The 27974-nt window shown below is 38.1% G+C and overlaps 1 protein-coding gene across 2 annotated transcripts in view; it reads left to right on the top strand.

Annotated features, from left to right (window-relative positions):
• RALYL (RALY RNA binding protein like) overlaps nt 1–27974 on the top strand; it is a 1351009-nt gene that overhangs the window by 1247772 nt on the left and 75263 nt on the right. Inside the window, exon 7 of one of the 2 annotated variants that reach the window (XM_044065722.1) lies at nt 14849–14899. In XM_044065722.1, coding sequence (XP_043921657.1) covers nt 14849–14890 — 42 coding nt within the window. In that variant the 3' untranslated portion in view covers nt 14891–14899. The remainder of the gene's footprint in view (nt 1–14848; nt 14900–27974) is intronic. The other variant, XM_044065723.1, reaches the window with a different exon arrangement.

Here is a 27974-nt window from a genome sequence, read left to right on the forward strand (position 1 = left end):
ATAGGTCTGAGGGGTGGGTTCAGCATATCTTTATGTATCTTTGGTATGCCGAATATGGTGGCCACCCTTGGTTTCTTTACTTCTAAATATTTCAAGGTTGTTTCATCAATAATTTTTTCTATCATTAAATCCTGCAGGATGGAATCTATCCTATGATGTGCTACATTAATTTCGTTATGTGAAACCTCTGTGTACTTTGTTTCATCTCTTAAGATAGTATTCATCTTACTTTCATACAATATTTTGTCCATTATAACAACCCCACCCCCCTTGTCAGGTTTCATAACCCTCAGAGAGGCATTATTGCTCAATTCCGTTAATATGTGATTCTCTTCTTTATTTAAATTATGATGGACCCAATATCCATTATGTTTGTTTCTCACTAGATCAACCATAATATTTTCAAAATTCCTGATCTGAGGGTATAAGGGTGGGTTGTATATGGATTTTCTCTTCAATTTGTTCTCAATCATTCTATCTTTGTTAAACCCCATTTTAGAGGCCATTACTTCTAAATTGATCTTCCTAGTAAATAACTTTACATCTAAAATAGTACGTGTAGAGTCTCCCTTTCTATTTGGTATATATTTTAATCCTTTGCTTAACAGTGAAAAGTGGTTTGAATTTAATTTTAATGCACTAAAATTGTATATAGTAAAATTGTCATAAGTGTGTTTGACTATATTGCTCATTGTTTCATCAGAGTCATTGGAGTCATTGGAATGACCCACCAAGTCCAGGGTATCTATTAGAATCTCCCCTGCCTTCTTACCCCCCCCCCATCTCTGAAAATTTCCTCCATGTTCATTATTGCTTTCCTGTACATATCCCCTATTCCCTAAGGGAGGGAAATCAACATCATAATCTGTTGTATACCATTCATTTTCCTCATTAAACTTTTGTCTATTATTGTATTGTACATTTCTTCTATAGTTTTTCCTTGTCCCATTACGTGTGTTATAACTCATCTGGTTGTTAGGTTTTGGGTAACTTGTATGGGTCTCATATTCCCTGATATCCCTTTGTAACTTTCCCATTTTTCTCTGTATCACATCTTCACATTTAATATCAATATTCCTTCTTATAGAAAAATACCTATCATTTTCTTCCTTAATGTTATGAACTAAATCAGAAGTGATACATGCATCAAGATTAGCAATTTCTATCCCTAGTTCCTTTTGAATATTGTTATTCTCTTCAATAATAAGTTTAATGACTTCCAACCCACATTCATTGAAAACTTTAAGCAAACTTTCATGAAAATGAGTCCCAATATGCACATTGTTCGGAAATTTATATACTCTTAAACCTTTAGGAACAATTCCCCTTTCCAAACATTTCTGTAAATATGCATTTTCAATACTTAAAGTTCTGTGTTTCATAAGCATTTTATCTAATTTAACAAGTTTCATAGCATAGGTTTCATTGTCAACATTGTTATCGTTGTTGCCACTGTTCTTGTTAACATGAAAATGAATGTCCCTTTTAAGCCATTCCTCTGTAGGTTTGTTTGTATGAGTAACTTTAGAATTTACAGTACCTTGCAAACTAGCAGAAGAGTTTGCATTTCTTTTTGGGATAGCGTCCTTATCCCTTCCATAACAATTGCTTGAATCATCGCCGTTTGAAATGTCTTGCAGCATACCAGGGGTGTTGTGTGGGTTGAATTGAGTCCCATCAAGAAGAACGCCGGCTCCGTTATCGTCGCCAATAAGCAGTCTCTTCCGCTTCCCCCTATGAACGTCTTGCTCCTCAGTATCCTCGGCCATATCCGTGTTGCGTTTGCTGCCAACAATGAGATGGGTACAAAGAGGAGTTAACAGGTCTATCAACTCTGTCAACTGGCCAATTAGTCTTCGTGTTTGGCCCGAATCCTCCTGCCCTGTTGTACTCATACTTCCGGGTCCGGTGTACGAAACAAGCGGTCCCTCCTGACACGACCAAAAACCAAGAACGAGGTGTAGGCACTCGAAACCAACCAATAAGTCTAAAAAAAGTGCCCAGGTCCGCTTGTAGGTAACCACACAGTTTTATTGCACAGAAAAACCAGTCACTTGATAAAGTGATACGATAGCAGCAGAATCTCAACCAGATAGCAGCAATATTTCGAACAAGATAGCAGCAAAACCTCAAACCAAATAAACGCTCTTGAATACACTTAGCAAACTGCGTTTTCGTCAACAAAGACTTCATCAGACAACATAAAAACCTCATGAACACATTTAAATACTCAATTAAAGTAGTTAAGAGCTACTTGATAGGTTGAATTTCATTTCAAACACACCTATTATTTCAATACTTCATATAATTCATTAATATTCATGACTTAAAAAAGCTTACAGCTAGAATCGCTAAACCAAAGGGAAAGCACTCCACTCATTCTTAGGGCTTAGCTTGTTGCCCAAGCAATTTCTATCGTTTGGTACTATGTCAGACAGCATTAGCCACCAGTCTTCTCAATATTTGCTATCTGGAAAGCATCCAAATTTCACTCAAACTCCTGTTGCAGTTTCCCATCCATTTATTTATGTCAAATTTGAAGATAATGAGATAAGTCCTTTGCTTCACAAGAAGAAGTTTGCACCAGAGAAAGGGGAATTCTTCAGGAGAGATGTCTGTCATGCTAAGTTCTTACTTTTGCTGCAGTATAGATTAAAGTCCCTTTACCTTATATTTGTGCTAATACTGATCTTGCAGACATGTCGTAGATCAAGTTAAACTGGATCATTTATGGCTTTGTAAGCCAGGATGGATTGACGAGTATGAGTCTGTAGGAGACCCAGAAGAGAGGCAGGACTTTTAAGTGCCCTGTGTAAATTAGGTAGAAGTGCTGAGTAACTTATGGAGCACATTCTTAAGGTATTTTGGAGAAGAACTGCTGCAATTTCTCAGGTTAGATTAGATGATTATAGTGGCACATGCCAAAGGGTGTACTGTATTGTAGTATGGCTCTGACAGGGGATGCGTACAGAGGAATGATGATGATGTCTTTATACCAAGAAGAAAAGTCCGTTATAATCATTTAGGAGCTGAAGAAGATTTCTTAATGACAATGTCCTCTGTGGACACTGCTGTCACCTTCTGAAGTAAATCTGTCCTGGCAATTACTGATATAGTAGCCCTTCATAGCTTACACATGAAGTGTACCAGGCAATGTCATACTGTAATGGTAGGGAAAACCATCATATTTTTAAAATTACTCTTTCTTTGTAACTGTGTAGATACTCTAGGAATACTGTAAGGAATCTTTTATGGCTTAATAAGTCATGATGTCATAATGCCCACTATTAATTAGGACAATATTTAACCTATTAAATTTCCTGCATGATCTAGGCAATGTATAATCAAAAGCTCTTTTCTGAGTCTTTCTGTCCTCCATCCCTATGCCCAGTGAGCACCTATACCATACTGGGTCATTAATTCTCCTCTCCTTCCTAGTGCCTGAAGACAATGTGAAAGGGGAATATGAACCAGGGATCACTAATATTATCCTTACAGGGAATTAATGTTTTCTGCTGGGTTACTTACTCCACTCCCCCAGCACCCCCCAAACTACCACCACCAGTGTCCTGGCATGCATGCATCCAAAGTGAGGCCTACAAGACCAGCTGAGTGACAAATGCATGCTTACACAAAGCACACACAGACACAGAGATACACAGACACACAGATGCACGTATACACACACACGTACACACACACACACACACACACACACACACACACACACACACACACACACACGCACACACACACACGCTCACACACACGCACACACGCGCACACACACGCACACGCACACACACACACACACACACACACACACACACACACACACACACACACACACACACACACACACACACACACACACACACACACACGCACACACACACACACACACACACACACACACACACACACACACACACACACACACACACACACACACACACATATGCAAAGCTCCAGCTGTAGAACTCCATGCTACTCCATAGGCCAGGACATGCATTGGATCTCCTACTTGCCAAGTACAAAGATGATGAAGTAACAAGCGGTCAAGTTCATTATCCCAAGATGAACTTCTTGTTCACTGTTTTCTCACAGAAAATTACTACCAATACAGTTTCTAAGTGAGCAGTGTAAAACATTTCCTTTTATATGAGTTTTTCTTTTCTCCATGGTTTGTGACTTTGGTGTTGGCATTAATAAGTCAGGGAGATATGGGGGTGCAGTCTTGCAAAAAAAAAGTTTTTTTTTAAATGACTCACGGAGCTGAAGGTTCAATTAGCTGTTTTATTCTAGATGAAAAGTCATCAGGTTGTAATTTGGTAACACATAGATGAAACATGCACATGTTTATATACATGCTGCCTTGCTTTTTTATCCAGTCTCCCGGGTGTCAGTAATATAGTAGATTACCCACTTGTCTCACCTTAGGATCTTTGATCTGGCACTGGTTATTCATTCCCATCCTTCTGGCTAGTCAGACCAGTACCAGGATTGTTTGGGTCATAGAGCCACTGTATAATCAAAGGCATTCATTTTAAAACTAATCACAAACATGATAGTTCTGAGCTTTTCTGAAAAGCATGGTAGTGTAAAATGAGCCTTCTCAATTTTTTTTTACCAAAATGTGACTTTTTAAGAATTATTAAGTCAGCACTACTCAGGTTTTCTACATTCAGGAATTGTATTGAGATTAATAAGTAACTATATGTGTGCTTTTATAAGTGAATGTAAATGTTACATAAAAACATGTTTACACACAAACTCAAATGCACATTCTTACTATGAGCTGGATTCTATAAAGCTTGTGGAGGCTATTTGCAGAGAGCACATCATGCCAAAGGAAGGCTTCAGCAGACCTGCTGCAGATGCAGTTTCAGAAAACAAGGTAGTCCAATTACCAAGTTATTCAGAGTAGGATAATTAGGGATTCTGTGCAGGTCTGTCTGAATCCAAAACACACTATGTGCACACAACACAACTTAAATATGGCAATCTGCCACACCGATTCTGTTTCTGAAATCTTTGGCGTATGCTTTATGGACCCCAAGGAATTAATGCTAATAATACTGATGTTGAAGTAATCCATAGCAAAATAACAAAAAACACATAAAAATGTAACCAGCTGTTAATGAACTCCAACAGGGTGCAGTGATACAACCCATAACTGAGGCTGTGGCTTTACACCCTAGAGGGCAACCAACTAGACTCAGATCAAGAATGCAACTAAACCAGTTCTCAGACCAGCAAATAATTGATAGGTACTGACTAAACAGACAATTGGTGCAGGTTGTCTGCAACATGTATGTCCAACACATGTCTGTGCAGACTTTGCAAGGAATCCCCACCTCCCTTGAAACCAGAGTGTCTCAGCCTGGGTGTAATTGCATTGGAGCCATTCCAGAGACACATGGGGGATGCTGTGGGAGTGTCACAGACAGCTGCCAGCCGTATCCGGGCAAAATTCCTGGAAGCAATGTGTAGCAAGGTGGATGACTACATAAACTTTCCATCCACCCCCAGGGTGCAGAGAAATATAACACACGCGTTTTACAGCACTGCATTGCAATCTTCCCCAATGTACTCAGTGCAATCGAATGCACACATATACCTCTCAAGACACCAGTACATCCTGAAGCAGACTGATTCATAAACAGAAAGGGATGGCTATCCATCAACTACCAAGTTCTGTGTGCAGTAGATGGCAGAACAACAAACATCATGGCAACACACCTTCGAAGTATCTGTGATGCTGTTATATGGAGAGAAAGTGGATTGAGGGCTACATTCCATCAAGGTGAAATACCTGAGTACTACTAGGTAAGTACAGAAGCACAGCTAGGATGTAAGCCAAGGATATCCCTCACAACAATATCCTTTCTGACCAAATGCATTTTTATTCCCACAACAGGTGGCCTTGTCTAAGGAGCCCATACAGAAAACCATCCAACCCTGCACAGGAGGCCTACAATAGATAAACAAAACACTTGGTAAGGTATTAACACTCCAGCCAGCAATAAAATCCAGAATTTTATTGAAACATTGAGTGCTTTCATTCCTACGTTTTCTGTAACTTCATCAGCACTAAAAACATTCCAGAAACAGAGTTAAATACTTGGAATAAAATCACATGTAAAAAAGTGACCAGTACAATCAACTCCTGCATTAAGAACAATGAGACATAGTGTAGAACTTTAAAAATGTGTTAATGGACCAGGCATCATTAAGACCAGGATGGTTTATTGCAGTTAGTCTAACCTGCCATCTATATTCACCGGTTTGTAAATGCTTCATTTCTAGGGGTACTATTAAAAAATATAGACAGTTTGACATACACATACCACTCATATGTGCACTGGATGAGGTTTATACAGACTGGCCTAGGAATGGGAAGAAGGACATAGTATTAATGTAGGACAACATCAGGATTAACAACGACAGGTATGAAACATAGTTAATAGCATAAAATTGACAGACTCCTGCTGTGGAGAGGTTGTGGGTTGTACTAAGGGTCCTGCATTGTTAAAATAAAGAGAAAGACAACACAGTCATATATTTAGCAAAAACAGTACTGAAAGCAACATCTATACAGCACAGTAATAGGGGCTGCACATACTCACGTGATTGATGTTGCAACTGTACACCAGATAATTCTGTGTTGACAAATATTGACATAAATGTCACGTAGCACATGTGTGCTACACATTGATGTAAGCTATGGCAATTTTGTTGTAACTTACCTGGTCTGTCTGAACTTGATCCTGCGTGGCTTGAGCCCCCACTGGACATACCTGTAGTGTACAATGTTAAGGAAATAACAGTATGACAGTAAACAGCATTGCCATGAAATGAGGCTGAGGTAATAACACGTAGTGGTTTTGTCACGAAGTAGATGAACCTGTGAAAGTTAATGTAAACAGCATTACACATGTTGTTTGGACTGTTTTGTCTGTGTTTTATTTGTATGAATACTTGCTATTAGACTTACAATCATTATCATTCTCACCCTGTGTGGATCTGTGTGCATGGCTCAAATCTGCTGCTGTTAATCAAAACAAGCAGTACATGAATATGCATGTACAGCAACATGCAGTGATTGTCTCTATACCCAGCCATGTTATGGAAAGAAAGACATACATGTTCATCCTGGAATTCCAGCTTCAATCCCACCCAAGGTATGTGTCCCTTCCCTCTTGCTGTATGCAGTGCCAGAAATATTGTGATATCATCGGGGGGATCATCGCTGGTCCACCATTAGTGGCATCCCTCGATGTCTCATAATATCTTAATCTGTTGGCTGCATGAAGGATCATGTCTGAGCAGTATAATCTACAAGAATCATGGGATTGATTGTGACCTGTAAATCCATTCATCATGCTTTTGCGGTCAGTCCAGATTTCATATTTCCAAACTGTTGCCCCAGGACAGCCAAGGAGCCTCTGTCCATGTTGGCGGAGAGCATCAATTATGATTTCATTTTCCTGGGGGTAGAAGTTGTCACCCTAGAATGGTTGGCCATCTAAAAGATAATGATATATTCTTATGCTTTTCCTGGTTAGGGGTCGCCACAGCCGATCACCTGTCCACTCATGATTGGCAGTGGAGTTTTATGGTGTTGAGTTGCCAGCCTGGCACCCAACCTTCCACAGAAGGCACACACACACTCATGCCTAGGGCCAATTTAGAATGTCCAATCCACCTACAGCATTTCTTTGGGATGTGGGAGGAAACCGGAGCACCAGGAGGAAACCCACATAACCACAGGGAGGACATGCAGACTCCACACAGAAGGCACACCAGCCAAGAATCGAACCGGAGAACCTCTTGCTGTGAGGCAGCAACACTAACCGCTGCACCGCTGTGGATAATGATATGCACATGATAATATTCCTGTGTGAGCCCATTTATGCAGTTGAGTCTGTGGACACTGGGATGTCGACATAAACAGCATGCATTCTAGCGCAAAGTAAAGGTCTATATAACACTGTGTGACAAATACTAATATGACATATAAAAATAACCACAATGCCTTCGTACATGACATATGTAAAATAATCATAACTTATATTGTCTTTAGAGTTCATGAGTAGGATTAGAACCACTCACACTACATATATGTTGAATGGAGGTCCAAAGACAACAGCATCACACTACAGGAGTCTGCATGCATTTCACCTGACAATTCTAAAGAAAGTACCAATTAAACAACTAATGCAAAGCATATGAAAACCTCAGGATCCAAAGGCAGGCCACAGATAGTATGAATCCTTTGCATATTGAGCCAGTAGTGATATGACCTTTGTTAAGAAGCATAATTGAAGAAATATCTGTAGCAGCAAAAGCTCAAACTATTAACACTTTGTTTAAAACACATCAGTGAAGAGATATCTGTAACAACAGACCATATTTTAGCAGTTTTGTTGAGAAACATGAACTGTGAAATGTCTGTAATATCAGCAGAACAGAGTACATACAAATAGTATCAGAATCCATATGTTTCCATAGTTACACCACAGAGTGCAAGGGATTAACAGTAAAAATTGTGGATGATCCATAAATCTGACTTTATATATTATTCACATTTGCAATGCAAATCTGTCTACACAACTGCACATAGGACTGAAATCAATTATTTAAAATAGCAACACCTGTATGTATAAATTTCGGTCAAACATCACTCTAGTAACCTATAACAACTTTTGTTAAAAAACACATTTTGAGTAAAAACTGATTTTAACTAGTACCTTTGGAAATGACTAACTTGGACATGTAATGATTACCAAAACAGAAATGATACCAATTGCCAATGTACCTCTCACTCTGAATCACAGAATCAAAGTGCACCTAATATGCACCCAACTTTAAGCACCATTTGTGCCGCACATAATTAATGAGGTTCATTAAAATTCAAGTTTTTGGAATCCCATTTGTGCACGTCTAAGTGCCAATGATCTGATAACATGACATCAGCACCACTTTCAAATATTGATTTTGGTACATTAACAGATCAAACCATTGCTAACTGCAAATTGAGTGGTACCTCAGTGAGCATTTCTCTGTTTTATATTTTTCACACTCTTTCCATTGGTGGATCTTGATGGCTACTTTGAGGAGGCTGAGACATGTCTGTGCAGCCAGCTAGACCGACAAGTAGACAACACACATTTTGACTGTGTATACTGATTGGAGCAGTAAATGAGAACCAGACCCAAGAGCTTCATCATGATAGACGAATGGAACCAGATTTTGAGGAAGCACCAAAGACGGAACGGATCTACCACTTAGGTGGGCAGGTTCACCACCACTATGATGACCTGCATTGGAGACATCTGGAGGAGCTTTGAAGGAGGGTCATCAAGGTGTTGAGGCACCCATAAATCCCTACAGTAAGTTTGACTATACTATGTATCAGATAGATGCTTTTTATAAGATTTTTAGTAGCTGCTGTGACAATTAACTTATGATGATAAATAAGTGGATATGGTAACTGCTGTCCTTAGAACTGTGGGTTCCATTCCCATGCTGTTAATTCATTTAACAGTGTTTACAATATTCATAATTGTGACCTTTGTAAATATACATATGTTTTACAACATCTAATGACATCATTTCCCACAGCAGCTGTCCTTGTGCATCACTGATGCCTATAACAACTGGGCAACAGATGACTGCACACTTAATAGTTTTCTATTGTAGTACCACAGTATCTCCTAATGCACCATTATACATCAGAATAAAAACTCAAACACAACTTCTTTAATTCATTCTGCCTAATAAAGCAAACTGTCATGTTTATTTAAGCCAAAAAGGAATGCCAGTCCAACTGCTTACACATGTTATCATTTATGTTTTGATAGCTTTTATTTCTTTACAGTAAAATGTCCAATAAGTGTTTGCAATTTCTATATTCATTTGTTCTCCACAGGAACTCGAATAAATACCCTGCAGTACCTGTTTGTTAAAGTGGAACCCCCAGTGCATATTAGCTTGGCCAGTAAGGAAACCAGCCACCATGCCGATATTTTGGTGTGCTGTGGGTTTCAATCCACATAGGAGAAACATAATTGTAATTGTTATCTTGGTTTACTTCACCAATAGCATTTCTTTGGAGAAGCATTTTGCAATAATTCAGATTTATGTTTATGTCATGAATAGTTTTAAATAACTGAGTTAATCGAATCCATACAAATATGTCTGTAATCCATAACGGTCTACTAACATCAGCTTTCTAACAACAGGGTTTGTAGAGCTGTACCTCTTTGTTTAATAAAAACATGCTCTGGCTGTTATCTTAGCTTTTAAGCAAACATGGTAGCAAGCCTACCTTTTTGCATGCTGTGGATTCCAGTCTGAAACTGTTGTCTTGGTTTAATTCACCCGTAGCATTTCTTTGGAAAACATATTCCAATAATTGATATTATCATATATTTTGAGCATAGTTGTAAATAACCTGGTTATTTATCGAATTCCTATGAGCATATTTGTAATCTATAACAGTCCATTAACATCAGCTTTCTAACCGCAAGGTCAGTAAACTTGCTTCAGACCATATGTCTGACCAATGCTTTTGTTAATATTGTATACTTTGTAAAAGTGCTATCAAGTTCTGTTTTATTATTAAATATTACATTCAATTCAAGGATGAACTGCGGTGGTGGTGCTGCGGTAGCGTTGTCGCCTCACAGTAAGATGTTGTCCTGTTCGATTCTCAGCTAGAGCATTTTCTGTGTGGAGACATGCTTGAATGGGCGTACCTTCGTTGAAGGTTGTGCATCAGGGCCGGCAACTTGGCATGTAAAAATCTACTGCCGATCATTAGCAGACCAGAGTTCCGCTGTGGCGACCCCTAACCAGGAAAAGCCAAAAGACACAACAATTACATTCAATTCAAGAAAATCATTATCCTCATCTTTTGAGGGAGGCTACTGACTGGTACTAATTTTAGGTAGATAATGCATGCAGTTGTGCACATACAGTACTGTTAGTACAACATAGTTATATAACATTGTTATATGTCACAAGCTATGGTGATTCAACATATAACACATTTGTTACTGTTGTATTCATTTTAATGATGTGTGTTCAACCAATGTTGTCTGGCTTAGATGTTTGTCATATGGCTTGTCTATTGTACACAATATTGTCATATCACTTTGTCCTCGTTTTACCAATGACACTTGATGGCTGCTTATATAAATCATTCCATGCAGACAGTACAATTTCTAGATTTCAACATTCATACATTTTTTTACAATGCTACTGTCTTGGGTGTGTATTTCTAAGCCTATACAAAAGAATATTGACATCCTGTTCACAAATAGGACATAAAGGTCTAGACATTCATAAGGTACCTCTGTCCATAATGGACATGTCTCAGTCCCTGTGTAAATCTCCATCATTTTCATATTAAGTTCTGCTATGCTCTTCATGGGAATGTTCTGCACAATAGACATTTGCTTTTCTTTTCTGTTGTGTTTTGCAATTAATCTTGATAGAACATGGCACTCAGACATTCTCCTCTCAGATGACAATTATGAGTGCATGCCAGGCTACTACCAGAGTCTTCCAGTGACTATGATGATGATGATGATGATGATGACAATAATGAGGAAGCTGGATCCACCCTACCTGGACCATCATGCCTGAAGCCCAGAGGAGATGACACCATAACTTGAATCAAAATGATTATAGGGAGGGGATCAGGAAGGTTATGACTTATGTGTTCCAAACACAGATGAGGGACATGATGGGTACATTCTTCCAGGATATAGCAAGGGCTATGCATGATTCATTCAGATAAATAGCTTGTGAGGTCTTTCGGGAGTCTCAGCCCCATCAGCCTGGTGCCTTTAGTCCACTTGTTTTATGCTATTGTATGCTACCCACATGCTGATTGTAATATAATTAATTGGACTGTATATGCACTCTTGTACATACATACCATGTGGCTGTCATGCTTATGTGTTCTGACATTTACTTCTTTTTCAATGTGTACATGACACACATTAACAGATTACACTTTTCTCCCACATACAGCTGTCCATGCATTGTGGCACTTAACCGGCATCGAGCGCTGCAAGATGTAGCCTGTAAACATGTGTTTTACTGGGCAAATGACAAACAGCATATGTTGTTCATAATTCATCACTAGCACTGTTGTATGGCTTAGAGTTGTGTATTGCCATGTCATGTATGTGCAACAGATGAACATGTCATTCCCATGTGGTTTGGATGACAGTTGTCATTGTATCCCACTGGCATGATGTGGTGTTGTGTGCCATGGGGTGACAATACTGTTGTCATGTGGGATGATATACAGGTATATCATGTGTGTGTGCAGTCCTCCCTTTCTGACTACATCAAACAGCAATGTGTCTGTAATCTATACACAGTGTTACAGATAATTTATTCTTTAACAGTACATTACACCATGTTTGCTGTATCATACATTTCCACATGCATTACTTATTCACATAGTCTGCAAATAGTTGTACACATTAACTGATTGTACCTAGTCAGATCCATACTGACATGCAGTTGTACCTTTGACATGTGAACACTCACTGACTTATCACTGATGTGCTGTAATGCTGGTCAGTGGAGTGATGAGCAGTGTGTGTGACATATACCTGTTTTTGTTTATTCAACATTTGTATGACAGTATATGTGTATGTGCTTGAAATTCTTGGTTTGCTTACCTATGCATGTTGATGTTACTGTGTGTTTTATACATGGCCAGTTCTGTAGACATCAGCAATCATTCTGTCTGTGTGACATACATTTTCCATATGGTTAAATGTATTTTGTTTTGGCTTCTTTGGCATCTTGTGTGCTGTTCGCATGCATTTGCAGTGTGTCAACTTACCTTCTCCTGCCTTTCCCTGATACGGGCCAAGGTTGTCTACCTCCCTTCCACCTAAATATTTCTCTGTTATATTTTTGAAGACGTTTGCTTTTGTTGCAGTTATTGACTATTGCCATGTATTAGTTTGACATGGTTAATGATAACATATGCCAAATGTATGGCCATTTTACGATGCACGACATCTGCATGCAAGTCGCTGGCTACTGCTTGCAATTCATCTTTAGTCTCATTATACGTGTGTGTTAACCACTATACTTTGTTGACATCCATGGGTCCAACCTGCTATATTTATTCTTACATGTCATTCTTGCATGCCATTGGTGTGTGTATGTGTATTGACCTTGATTTCATGTACGTTCTAGTTCTACCACTGGCAGTCATGCATACACATCTACAGTACACCTGTGTGTTGCTTTTCACATGACATATGTGTGTAACATACACATTCCATTACACATTTGTTTGGGTTGTGTACTTATGTGTGTGGCAGCCTTTGTTGCTTTTCTACAGCACTGCTGTTTGGCACTGTGCTTGGTTATTTGTCTGTTATATGTATGGTTGTTAGTTTAATTATGTCCTCTAATGGAGTTATCTAGCATTGCTAGTCCTGCCTCTGCTCATCTGTGAAGTTGTTTGGCTTACATGTGCACTACTGATGGACTACGTGGACATGTGTTTATTTATCCAGTTTGTACTGTGATCTTACTTTTTTACCCTCCAACACACATCTAACATTGGTCATACACATCCAGGTATGACTGCTACACCATTTCCTGCATGTCATAACATGATTGTAGATAGGTAGATATTTTTTTTCTAAATTTTACCAAGGCTGGTATGCATCCCCATCCTGTTTGACACCTTTCCATTCCTTGTTTTGTACATTGTGCCATCTGTATAACTCACCTGTTCTTACTGTTTTCCAACCTTTGTCTGTCTTGTGTTGTGATATTTGTTCTATGGGTGTACCTGCTATTCTTTCTATATCTTTGCCCTTCCTTCTATTCTAAAAAAATAAGGCCTATTCCCACCAGAAATAAAATTCCCCTTGCCCCTCTGACTTTCCCTCTAATTTACCTATTCTACCATCCCTCTTGTGTGTCCCTCCTCTTCGCCCATGCCCCACATCTTCTTTTCGATCGCCCTATTTCTTTGGACGTGTGCATTACTTATTTTCCCCACACAAGTCCCAAACCTATTGTTAGCAAATGTCGCTTGTGATGATATGACTGTGATTGCCTTTTGCCTGTAATTTTTTATTAGAAATGTTATGGATTCCAGCGGACTCCATTAGTGGAAGTAGCCATATTTTATTAGTACATGCCTTAACAGAGATATTTGTAATTTTCTCTGAGTTTACTACAAAGATTACTGATGATTTATATTACAAATGGTATTGGAGTTTGAAGCAAGTATTCTTTTGTCAGTGAATGAATTACAGAAATATCTGTAATTGTCTGTAATGTTTCTGGGCAAAATTGTGACAAATGTAGTACGAGTGCTATGCAGCTTACATTGGGATAGTTGGAATTTTTTTCTTTTTTATTGTATCATAACAGAGTCAGCTATATTCCGTACTTGTCCTTAACCTTATTGGACAGATTCTGTTTTATATATGTCTGTACAGCTAATAGGATGCTTGAATTGTGATCATCTTTCCATAACTTTGTTATGTACAACACACTTTGACACCCATTTCTCATTACTTACAGATTACTCACATTTCTGTTTAATGCATCATTGCTACTGCAATACTCCATTGTGCGCTGAGCTATTCTGAGTTTCTTGTAATGTAATTTCATCTGCGAGTTTAGCACTGATATTGGTGAAATGCACTGGAATCCACAAGGTTTCCAGAAGCTGGCACTATGTATATATTTTTATACGTACCTTTGTCTGTAAAATCATGTTATTGCTTTTTACTATTTCTGCTAAGAGTCCATTTTCTCTTTCTCTCCCTTTCTTTCTGTTAAGGTAGAAAATCATGTCTCAGACATAGAGGACACCAGCAATTGAAAGAAAAAGGTTAGTTTTCTTTTCTTTTATTTCTTTTTTTTTTTTTTTTTTTGCAATCGTCAATGATTTTGTGGAATTAGCATTGGATCTTATAAGCAGTGCAACTGCAAGCTGTGCATGAAGACATCTGCGTATTGTCAAAAAATGAGTTCGTTAGTCCCATTTACAACTGTATGGCAACATTACTTTCTGGAGAAAACATTATCCTGCTCCTTTTACGTTACAGAGGACTAGCATAATACTAAATGAAATTGTGTCACTCACCGAGCAGCACATTTAACTGCTCTGTACTGTTGAATCTTCCTAAAATTACTTGAACTGTAATAAAACTAAGTTCAGAATATTAAGGTTTTGCAGTAAGCATTTGATTAAATATGCATTCAAAGGGTTTACACTTGTTCTTGCTGTTTTTTAAATATTTTTTAGGAGGGGGCTCACCCATCCAGAGTACTATTGATGCCAGATTTTCTGGCCGCTTGACCATCCTCTGGCATATTTTCTGCATTCTACAGTTTTCTAACTCTAATCGATTTAGGTCTAACTCTATCTGTGGTCAAATCTTTGTGGCTCTTTTACATTAATCCTTCACAACCTCTCCTGCTGTTCAGACAATAATGCAATGCCACACCATACCTCTCAACCTCTTAGTGCAACAAATTTGGACAAAGCCTGAGAAAATGGGGGGACAAAGGTCCAAAAATGTGGAAAGATTTTAAATATTGCTCTTATAAACTTAGAAAGCAGCTAAAGTAACAGTGCTTGTATTAACATATATTTTCTGAAGGTTTTGAAGTCTGAAACTCAAATGTATATCATTAGTTAGTGACTTCAGCGATCAGATCATCCCAGTGATTTGCCAGAAAATCACAAATTTTATGAGGAACAGACCAAAAATATGAGGCAAAAATCTGGACATTTTCAAAAATTTGTACAGTTGAGAGGTATGTGCCACACTGAAGAAAGATTGCTACAGATAAAAAACTGTTTGACTATGAGAACAAAAAAACAAAGGTACAAATGTTAAGCCTTTATTTAGTAAAAAGGCACAATTAGCTCATAATACAGTATCTGTTAAAAATTAACAATTAAATTTGTGCTTAGCTCTGCATTCACTTCCTCACTTGTTTGAACAAGTGAGTCATTGTTCTTAGAACATTGCTTTCTACCCCCTTTCTTAAAATTAAAAAGATAGTACAAAACTGAACAGGAGGATTGAAATGTTTGTTGTCAAGGGGAGAAGACTCAAATTACTCTAATTCCATATCTGTGTTAGAAGAAAATTAGTAGTATAATCTATGTTATGGTGTAAGGAGCTGATCTTCCTTTACTTTTCCGCTTAACTTTCCCCTTCTTAGAAAATGAGTGGGTGTCTCTTTCACGCTAAACATTCCAGTTTTGCTTTTTCTCAGATAACACTAAATTGTTGCCGTAATCTTCTATGTCCCACTGAAATATTTTTAGGTTTGCACGATTGTAGATCCCTGCATAAACCTCCAATGAACTTTTTGTAAGACTGAAGTAACCTAGAATATGCTGAATCGTTAAGAAAAGGCTCAGCTTGATTCAGAGAAAAGCAGTCACATTATAATTTATTTTATTTTATTTATTTATTTATTTATTACTAAGCTCAAGTCTTATGCTAAAACATAATAGCTGTACATGCCAACAAACACAGAACAGCAGCAAAAATGTAAAATGGTTCTTAAAAGTGTGACAGAGTAACATGTCTAACAGCTTTTACAGCTGCTCATTCCAGGGAGATATTTTGCTTCAGACTACTGTCTGTGTGTCAGCACTAAGTGTTTTATCACTTTCAAAGCAGTAAAACATTTCCTGCTCCTACCCTTTTTTTTGTAACTGGTAGCACACTGAGCAGATACTGCTCCATGTACTACAAAGAATTAAGATCCAATCTGCCCAATCATAGCATCATTAGTAAGAGCTCTCAACATGTATATCAATAGGTTTACTATCAAAATTGAGATTAGCACTCATGCAAAGCTGGGAAGGCCAAAAGCCTGTTTTCAAGTTTTCGTAATGCTGATCTGGAAAATGTTTGAATCCATGTTACCAAATGGAAGTGTGCATTTGCTAATATGGAATCAATGTTTTGATAGATTGCACTACAGTGGGGATCAGGAAATGTACCCTTTTCTCACTGTAGTGCGATCTTGGAGTTGGAATACTTAGTATGCGGTGGGGGCACAGCCTCCCACATGGGGAGGGGTGCAGCAGGATTGCCTCCTCCTGTAAAAATGTTACCGGTAACACAGACTTTCGACATTGGAACTTCCAGTGTTCAAATGTTGATTCCGTGCTACAATTTCCAAAATGTTGGTAATTCTTTATTACCAATTTTTGCAATCTGGGTCAATCCAAGGATGGAAAATTATTTTGATTTTCCAGATTTTGATAGCAAACCATATCAATAATCCCCTATACAGCTTTTCCTTAACTCTGCTCTCAAGGGACACTTATTTACATTTCTGTCTTGAATACATACTGTCTTGATTATGACCAGAGACCTAATTATAATCCTCTTTGTTATATACAAGGCCACTTCCGCATCTGCTTTATAATTCTTATTTAATGTATGGCATTCTTCAATAGTGAATTTAATACTGAACTGGAAAGAAAGAATGTCTGCAGAAAGCATTGCTTGAAGATGAGCTAAGTATTTTTTTAGGAAAGGGTACTATGGTGGTTTTCAACTGAAAGTACTAATAGCCCGCATAAGGTCAAAATAAATGCTAGAAACATTATATGGGCTTTCAGGGGAATATAGTGAAAAGTAAAACACCATGGCATATTTTATGATTGTTTACTTGATCCATAGCTGTCATTTCATAATGATTTCTAAATATCTTTACTCATGGGAACATGTGTGATTATAATTAGGTTTTAGCAGAATTTCAGTGTTATAGACTAAACATGACAGAGAGTATAGAAACACAACTGTGTAGATCCATCACGTAAGTATAGGTATTTCTTCTCTTCCAGAACTACCTTCATTTATCAATCAGTACAACAATGTGACATAATTGCCTTGTAATTCCACTACCAATTTAGTTTATGATTATATTATCAAATTAAGAAAAATAAGTTGCTAAATATTGTTATTATAGCAGATTAAAAGAAAGGAAATAATGTATTAGGTTTTCAGCTGTAATGCCCCTTTGCAGCATACTTAATCGCAAAATGCATCATGAGGTGTCAGTGAGACACTGGTGCCTATCACCAGTCCTATTTTATTTGAAAAAAGCTAGAAAACTATACTTTAACATTAGCGTTGAGTGTTTCACTGATTTTGTATCATGCTTTTTTAGTCTAAATCAGTTGCACATAGAATGATCAGATAATCATCAAATGCAGATCAGTTCTCTATTGCAGTTGCACATGGAAGAGAAAACTTTTATAAACTGCAGATCATGATGAACAAAATATGCATATAATTGATTCACCAAAAAAGAGCATTGCTTTAACAGTTTAAATTGCAGCTGGACTTCATATCACCAGAAGAGTGTCATGACTCATTTGTTAATTTATAATCAATGAAAATTTGCCCTGCATTAGGCACAATACTAAAATGTAAGACCTGCACACAGAGTCTTCACTCCATCTCTGCGTTCCTCTTACCTCTCTATCATTTTGCAATACTTTCTGGAATACAAGGCCAAAGCCTTGTCTTTGTCTGGCCCAAGAATATGAAATGCATATCTGGTCATTTCTGAAATCTACCCAATTTAGCTGAAAATCAATATTTAGCTAAACACTCAAAATGCAGTTACATCTCAGGCATAACGCCAAGACTGATACTCACTTGCTCTAGGCAGTGTTTGTCCCTTCAGCTACATTGACTGATGTCCATGGTTAATGGGCAACATTGAATAATCTATACTGAAGCTTACGCTCGCTTTTATTTGTTATCCATTTATCTTATCTTATCTTATCCTACCTTATCTTATCTATTTTTGGATGGTGCAGTGGTGCAGTGGTTAACTTTGTCACCTCACAGCAAGAGGTTCTCTGGTTCGATTCTCTGGCTGGGGTGCCTTCTGTGTGTAGTCTGCATGCCCTTCCTGTGTTCGTGTGGGTTTCCTCCAGGTACTCCGATTTCCTCCCACATTACAAAGATGTGTTTGGAGTGGAGCATTTCTCCCTGGGCCTCCACTGAAAATCGACTCATTCCAAGTCGGACTTTTCCCTGTAAACAAATGTTACATAAATAAATAATCTGTTGATCTTAAACTCCTTGTACTTATTTTGTATTTGTTATCCACCCTGCTTTTTGGCATCTGTTCTTCTAAATTGTATTTTTGTAATAATAATACTGTTCATACCTGAAACTGAGTTCATTTGGTTCAGTCATTCCATTTATGAAAAAAATAATAAAAAACAAATTAAATCAGAAGCATTGATGATGTAGACAGCTGACCGTGCTGTAATGGCAAAATAATGAATACTTTGATTTTGGCTAGTGTATGCAGGAGCATACATTCAGTACATTATATAAAGTTAAAGTGGAAGAAAATATCACTCAGAGATTTAGTTATATCTGATCAGATTTTGAATGAAGAAAGAGGGAAATGAATGCAAGTTGGCTGTTTTGTCAGTTATGGTAGGGTAAAATAGTAGTTCTTCAGACATGGAAACTACTGGGTTTAGGAAACCTGATATGCTGTATATAAAGTATATTACGTTTTTATCAAAATGGATGGTAGATTGCAAATGCAAATTCTGTAGTTCACTTTGAAGCTCTTTGTTTTTTTTTGTGGCATTTGGTAAGTTACAGAGGTGTGGGGAGAAATGTCCCCACAACTGGTTTCTGTTATATTACACAGTTCTGTTCCTGCCGGGTCTTTGTACCTGTTCTAGTTCAGGTCAGCATCTAATGTAATGTCATTCAGATTGATAGTCTGCCCAAGCTGGTTAATTTTCAGGAGATTTGGCATTAGTATGTAAACAATTATTCTGCACTAAACAAGGTGTCAAATCACCACCAATTAAGTGGGCAGCATAGTCAGAAAGAAAGTTTTCTGCAGAGTAGTTTGACTTTGAAGACACAATATAAAACGTCCCTGCAATTTTAAAGCATTGTTATTTTGTTTTCAGTTTTAATGACCTTTAGTTATTTCCGCAGTGGCATTTAAAAATACCTTTCCTTAAATCGCTCATTCGCCCTAATACATCATACTTCATGCATCTATATTGCCAGCGCACTTATGCCAGACGTATTGTATTATTATTTCAAATAAATAGTTACAGAAATAATTTCAAATGAAGCAATTCAAGCTATTTTTCAAGTATTTGCCAGGAGCTGTTTAAAGGAAGGGATTGCTTGCTTTTGATTTTTTTTTTCACTGCATTTCACAAAATACTGCTTAAAAAACACAAAAATGATCAAATGTCACCAATGGTGTTTCCTTGCATCATTAGATGATGGAGTCTGTAAGACACATCAATCCAAGTACCACTGAAGCCTCGCCAGCATCCACCCTCATGTGGTACCTTCATGTGATACTTCTGGCTCCTAGAAGGTTGATATAACATTAGATGGAAGGAAGTTGTGGTTTCCCATCCAGTTATCAAAGTTCACCTTAAAGGTGGTGAGGGTTTCATTTTGTTTAAATGAAAAGGTAGTTTATGCCAGACATGAAATATGTATTGGGAGATTAATATATCAAGCGATCTTGTCCCATTTATTTGTTAGTGAAGATTTAAATCCCTAGTACAGCTGCTTGCTGCATTGTCAGTTTTGTGGAGGCATAGGAGATTAAGGAGGGCACTGTATTTCATATCCTAAATTTTAAAGTTAAAACACCATTGCTGAAGCTATAAGATGCAGAGTATAGAGATACTGATGCATGTTTTTTTGATAGCTAAGGATCTTCAAGCCTATGATCTTCTTAGTTAAGAACCTCTGTAGTCATTTAAGTTATATAATGTGCTTAGAAAAATACATGTCATTGTAGTCAATAACTGGTTTGATAAGCTATGAGAAGAGATGGATGTTAACTAATTTTGATTTTTTAGGTATTAGGTGGGGTAGACGGAAAGATTTCCTGGCTACTGTTGTGATGTGGTGGTCAAAGCAGAGGAGATTGTCAATAAAGATACCAACATCTCCGATGAATTAATTCATTTTGAGACAGGTGACATCAATGCTATAAGCTGTGAAACAGCTTTGCTTCCCAAATTTATCAGTAGTGACTTTCTTAACATCTATTTTAAACTCATTTGCTTTACTCCGTTTATTTTCAAGGTCTAGACCAAGCTGCTCTGAAGTATCATCAGAATCTGGGTAAACAACAACAACAATTTAACTTGCAATATTCTGAATATTTAGTATACTAAAGGTTTAGATTATCGGTTTAAAAATCAGAGAAATAGATAAAGAGCTGGTTGGTTCCCAGTACAGAGCACTGAGGAACACCACTGGTCAATGTTTTATGTTTCCAGGTGACTCTACCTACTTTAGCTATATGTGTTTTGTCTGAGAGCAAGTTTGCTATACATCTCACACTATAAGGTTTAAGGTTTTGATATTTAAGTTTGTGACCAATACCACCATGGGGAATTTTTATCAGACATTTTATTCAGAACAAGGCAAGTAGTGTGAACCACATGGATGATATCCCCCAGCTTCCACCAAGATCCTTTCAAAAATGTTGACTGAGTTGAGTAGGCATGGCCTCTCCTTCACAAAACTGATTGGTGAGAGTCCACAGCAATAGGTTTTTCAATATAAACATTTATAAAGTCTGATATGATACATTTCATGACTTTACAAATTATACTATTTAGGCTGATGGGTCCATTGTTACCACAGTCAGAGGAAGGGCTACCCTTGTATAAGGTCATTACAATGACTGTTTTCCAGATATCAGAAACATACATAGTAGAAAGGTTTAGGTTGTAAAGGTTTATAAGAATCCTATTAACTATGCTGGACACTAGTGATCAGGCATCACATAATATTCTTGGGGCCTATGGACATGATATTTTTCGCTTGGAGAGGGAAGTTATGGCTTGATCCATGGTAGTTATTGGAGTGGGTTAAGACTCAGGGTTTTTCTGGAATTTTTATGACTGTAGGTATGTAAAATTAACACTAAATCTATCTGCTACTATGTTGTCAGTATCCTTTGGGTTGAAGTAGGTATTGTCCTTGTGGATTAGCTCAGAGTAGAGGTTTGCACTGTTTCCTGGTTTCTTCACATAACTGAACAATGATTTATAATTTTTTTTTTGCTATCTTCAGTTCATATTCGGCTTTGATCTTAATCGTGATTTTTAGCTCTTTATTTATTTATTTATTTTTTTTTTTGATGGACTCCATTAAGTAGGTCAACTGTAATTTGTTGTAGATATTTAATTTTTTAGATCAGCAACCTGGTTGTTATTAAAACTGCATTTATATTTTGTTTTATTAGGGAGTGGCAGAGATATACATCTTAGTAAATGTGAATGAAACTCAAACAGGTAGATGACATCTGTGGATGCATGCATTGGCAGAGATTATGCAATGAAATTTCAAAAGATCATCACGGTGCATGGGTTTTTTTGGAGAGAAGACTACTACTTTGTGATAGGATTTGACAAGTGATGTCAATACAATAAATGGGATACAGAAGGGAACTGTGTTTATTAGATACTACAGGGGATAAGCTGACAAAACAAACAACTCAGAGGATAAATAAAGTCTACAAAATCCAAATGTGAGGTAAATTTGGCCTCCCATACCAAGGACAACCACAAGGTATTCTTTAGCTATGTACACAATAATTGTTTGTTAGGACAAAACCCAGAATATTAGGATCTACAGGGGATATGTTGACTAAACAAACAACTCAGAGGACAAAGAAAGTCTACCAAAGCCAAATGTGAGGTAAATTTGGCCTCCCAGGCCAAGAACAACCACAAGGTATTCTTTAGTTATGTCCACAACCTCAAAGGCAATACACAATTGTGTGCAAAGCTCATTGTAAATGGAAGCAGCTATACTGAGCCAGAAGATATAGTAAACCTACTGGCTGATTAATTCAGCTCCAATTTTATCCCTCTCCCCCCTCAACCTTCCCTCAGGAAATACCATCAAATATAACTCCCCCTGCTATCCTTAGGGAACAGTTCTTTAATGCTCTGTCTAAGGCAAAGAACATTGCATCAATGGATAGCATGAAACATGACCAATCAGGACCTCTGGAATTGATATTTAACTGTAGCCTCCAAACAGGCTTCATACCTCATGAATTGATAACAGCAACAGTTATCCCTCTGTGCAAAGGTGGCCATCTACAGATCCTGGAAACTACAGACCCATAAGGCTCACTTGTCTTATATGTAAAGCCATGGAAATAATTATCATAGAACTGATCATTAATGACATAGGAAACCTCCAGCCACTGGACCCAACTCAATTTGGTTTCATCAAGGGCAGGTCATGCCTACTCATCCTAGTGGACTTCTTTGAGAAAGTCACCAAAGCAATGGATGAGGGCAAAATGGTCCACGCTACCTACCTTGACCTTGCCAAAGCATTTCATAGCCGACTTAGCCATTGTTAACAAACATAAGAGGTTAGGTACAAACCGTTATGTGACCTGGTGTTTAGGCAGCTGGCTCACAGACAGGAACCAGGAAGTTAGGATTGGGGAGTCCATCTCTACAAAGAGGCCAGTTACAAGCAGAGTCCCTCAAGGATCATTCCTGGGACTGCTCCTTTTTGACATTTGCTTCTCTGAAGTTAAGGTCACTGTCAATGGAATCTGTCTGACTTGCTGATGATTGCAAATTATGAGCTGTCATTGAATCACCCACCAACACAAATGTTCTCCAGGAAAGGCTGACACAGACAAACAACTGGTGTCAGAGCCATGGGCTAAAACTAAATGCCAAGAAGTGCATAATAGTGTCCTTTGAAAAGTCATCCACCCCCTGGTAACTATCATATTGACAACATACCCCTAAGATCTGACCTAGTAGTCAGGGACTTGGGGATACACATAGACAGTAATCTAGCCTTTGACCATCACATGTGCACAATACTGGGGAAATCATTCAATGTTATCTAACTTATAAACAAAGGTATGGCATGTAGGTCTAATGAAGTCATTGTGCCACTGTATTTGGCATTCATCAGACCTGTCATTGAGTACAATGCCCTCTTTGGTAATTACCTAACCAGGCATATCCAGCAAGTGGAACATCCACAGAAGTTTCTCACTAAAAGAATACAGGGCATATGTAACATGTCTTATCCAGACCACTGCAAGGCCCTATCCCTGTATCCTGTCTCCTACAACCTGCTGAGGGGGAGAGCTAAGCCTGGCATATAAGGCATTGTCAGACTCCACTCTGATGGACCTCCTGCATATCCACAAAGCAAACAGCACCATAATTACCCATACTAAAGACTTAAACCTTGCCTGTGATATAAATAGGACATGCTGGAGAGACAGGTATGTATCCCAGAGACTACCCCTTCTCTGGAACAGGCTTCCCACCCATGTGAACCAAATTCAAATGTAACTTGGACAGTTGGATGGGAAACAGGAGATTCATCTCCGGTTTAGCACCTATGTCTCTGATGGACACAGCCAGCCTGTAAATGTTTAATCTCCCAGGCCCATGCTTGTAAATGTTTCACCTCTCAAACCCCTGCTTACATTTATCAAGGGTACCAGAACTTGCCAGAGATTTGGGATGCATGGCTAGGCTTAAAAAGGCCCTTGTAGTCGTTAGCCTGGTATACACCTATGAAAATATGAATCAATTTGTTTGTGGGTGTTTGCATTTATTAGGAGCATAAGAACAACACTAGGCAGGAGATTATGGTAAAATAAAATGCCTACCCATACGAACATTTAAGTTAATACACCTAAAAGTTTGTACGTAATTTTCAGTGATAGTGGAGAGAATGAGAAAATTCAGGTACCTGAAGAAAAAGCTTTATAGACATGGGGAAAACATGAAAACTCCACCCAGATACTGACTGGAGATTATGACTGAATGCTGGACTCTACAAGTGGGAGGCAGAGATCTGTACCAATGACACACTATGCTGCTCTGCCAAAAACAAACAAAAAAAACCACTGAGTATGTTATTACTATTAGTAGTGTACGTCTTCATTACAGAACGTCTCACTTGATTTTCCATTCAAGTACTTTTCCTGTGTTAATGTGACTTTCATTAAGCCTCCCTTGCCAGTCAAATGTAATTGATTATTTGGATTCCGTTAAAGCAAGATAAAGTGAAACCCATTCCTCTAAACTAGAAAATGTTGAGCACACCATTGTTACGTTTAGAATAAGAAAACAGGAGCAAAACAAACCATCAGAAACATTTAACTTGAGACCTTGGAGTGCATAATTCCTAAAACATCTTAACAAATTAAAAAAAAAAAGTATTTTTAACATGTATTAATATTAAAACTTATATGTAAGTCAGGCAATTTTGCACATTCTGTTTTTCAACTTATGCATGAAAATGGACTTTGTAATGAGGCTGTGGAAGTCACGTCTGCCACTTCTCAGGCTTTCAAGCAAGATTATGCATTTTACTAAGCAGAATAGAGAATGACAGTAAGGAAAGCATTCTATAAAAGCTTGGAATTAACATAACCACTTTTGGTGTAATCACCTCTGTGAACTGAGAAACGCAGACAAAGCTAACTTCCCAAACAACCTCTAACTACCTTACTGTACAAACACAGGCACAGGCAAGCTGATCTGTGTTCTCCATGTAAAGTGTTCTAGAAAAAAACTTAATTTCTGCAGTGTTTGCAGCTCAAGGTCACGTTCTTCCTTCTTTATTTTTACATTTTTGTGTTCCAGCTATTTTTGATAAATAGTGGTTGACAGGACGTTGTACCTAAACATATAAAGCTGAAATAAAATACGCCTGCACTTAGAATTCTATTATGTGCAATTAAATGTACATGTCCAAATAACTACTTTAAAGCAGTTTTTCACTTCTGTGTCTTTGAATGTGCTGATCCACAGAAAACGTAATTCATTTTTCCAACACTTCATTTGTTTTTGGTGCTTCTACAAAAAATGTATTATGCTTTATTAATAAATAAATGGGGGGGCTAGATTTTGCAATTCATATTTCTAGCTTTGCTTCTATTCTCTATATGTTATAACATTATTTATTTATTTTTTGGTTCTTACTGTTATTTTTTCTATGTTTTTACAAGATTATTTCTTTCATTGTCAGATACTCTTTGACTGTGGTAATACTTTTTTGTTCAACTTCATACTTAAAATTACTGTTTTTTTTTTTTACAGGATTTCTGAAATTCTCCAACAACATTTTGTGTGCTGCACCTAACTTTTCAGAAATATGCACAAACATATGAAGATGCTAACAGATAGAACCCTTAGTTCCTGTTAATCTGCAGGAGAGTTACATTTATTACTCAGTCATTAATGTCACCCTGGCCCTACCGCATTCCTTCTTTATCCTGTACAATGCATCAAAATATGCCAGTGTATTACATTCCTTTACTGCCTTGTGCAGTGTGTTCCAAGAGACAAACATGTTGACCATCCAATAGTATTTCCTGCTTTCCTGCATTCCTGCAGTGAGCCTTTTGCCAGTCATTTATTTGCCACCTTATCCTCCCCAGTCATCCAACCATGTACTCCACTTGTGCAACAATTCATCCTTATTCATAGAAGCAGTATGTGCCAGGAAAGATAAACAAGAGATGGGTAAAGTAGCCACTATCCTGTAAAAGGTTAGTTTTTGTAACGCTCCAAACAGCCCCCTTCCCAGTGTAAAGGTGGGTGACACTGAACTACTTGTAAATGCAGTCTTCCGCACTCTTGTGTTGCTTGGATGGTCTGCAGGCATTCTTGTCCAGACTTACTCCCCTTATTGTCTGTGCAGAGAAATGCAGTATGTAGGCCTTCTCTGAAGTGACACTTCTGAGGAAGGGTTTAACTTATGCCTCTCTCCCTTGAATGAATGAGCCAATCTCAGCTGCTCACTTTCAGCCTTCCCCAGCTGGGTCCTCCCATGTTTGGGCTGCTGTTTGAATTACGGTCCTCTGGGCCATAGTCATGAACACAGCCTCCTATGTCATAGAGCTGTCTTACCTTCAGCGTGTCTTAACTGACCCTTTCCATCTACAGCCATGTCCTCTTCTGCCTGTCCTTCTTCAGTTCTGCCTGCTTCATTTACTCCAGATAGCGTTGGATTTCTGAGTTACATTGTCCATTTCTCTTTGTTTTACTATCGAGCTATGAAAGTCCTTATAAGCAGGCCTATCATTCCTGTAAATATTGTGTCAGCTGTCTGTAGTGTGTGTTCTACAAATCACTGATGGATCTATACTCTGTCCACAGTGAAACAAAACCTTGTGCTCTGAAGCAAGTGATAGCCATATATCTGAATGCATGATACGGTGTATCATAAGATCACACATGCCTTGAATAAGCAGGACCCTGGAGAATGCTACCAAGTGTACTGTTGTTTGGGGAACGCTCCTGTTTTACAAACTCCTCCTGTATTGCTCCTGTATTTTTCTTAGTCAGGATTATCAGTATGGACAATGACATCCAGCTCTTTAGCCTATATAGATAATCTGTTAATCCCAAAGATTTGATCTTATTCTACCAAGACAAGGGCACTAGGCAAGCAATTAAAAATTTTGCCCCCATCCTGTAGTGATACTTTCCTCTTAATATTGGAATTCTCCATCAAAAGTTGTTTCTTTTAGGGATGCAGGCAACCATCCTGCAGGTCCTCTCTCACTATAAAGGTTTCTGACACTCTCCTAAACCACCAGTATATGTGTCTCCAGTAAGTATACAGACCATCTCAAGGCCCTGTTCCTGTATTCTGTCTCCTAGAGGCTTTTGCGGGGGAGATCTGTACATACAGGGCACTGTCAGACCCCACTCTAATGGACCTCCTGCATATCCACAAAACAAACAACACCAGAATTACCCATTCTAAAGACTTAAACATTGCCTGTGGTATAAATAGAACCTGCTGGAGAGATAGGTATCTATGGAACCCATCTATGGAGCAGGTTCCCCATCCATGTGAAGCAGAGTTCCTCCCAAACTCAAT

Source organism: Protopterus annectens, chromosome 3.part0 (genome assembly GCF_019279795.1).
Source record: "Protopterus annectens isolate FY-2018-M chromosome 3.part0, PAN1.0, whole genome shotgun sequence".
NCBI classification, from domain to species: Eukaryota; Metazoa; Chordata; order Ceratodontiformes; family Protopteridae; genus Protopterus; species Protopterus annectens.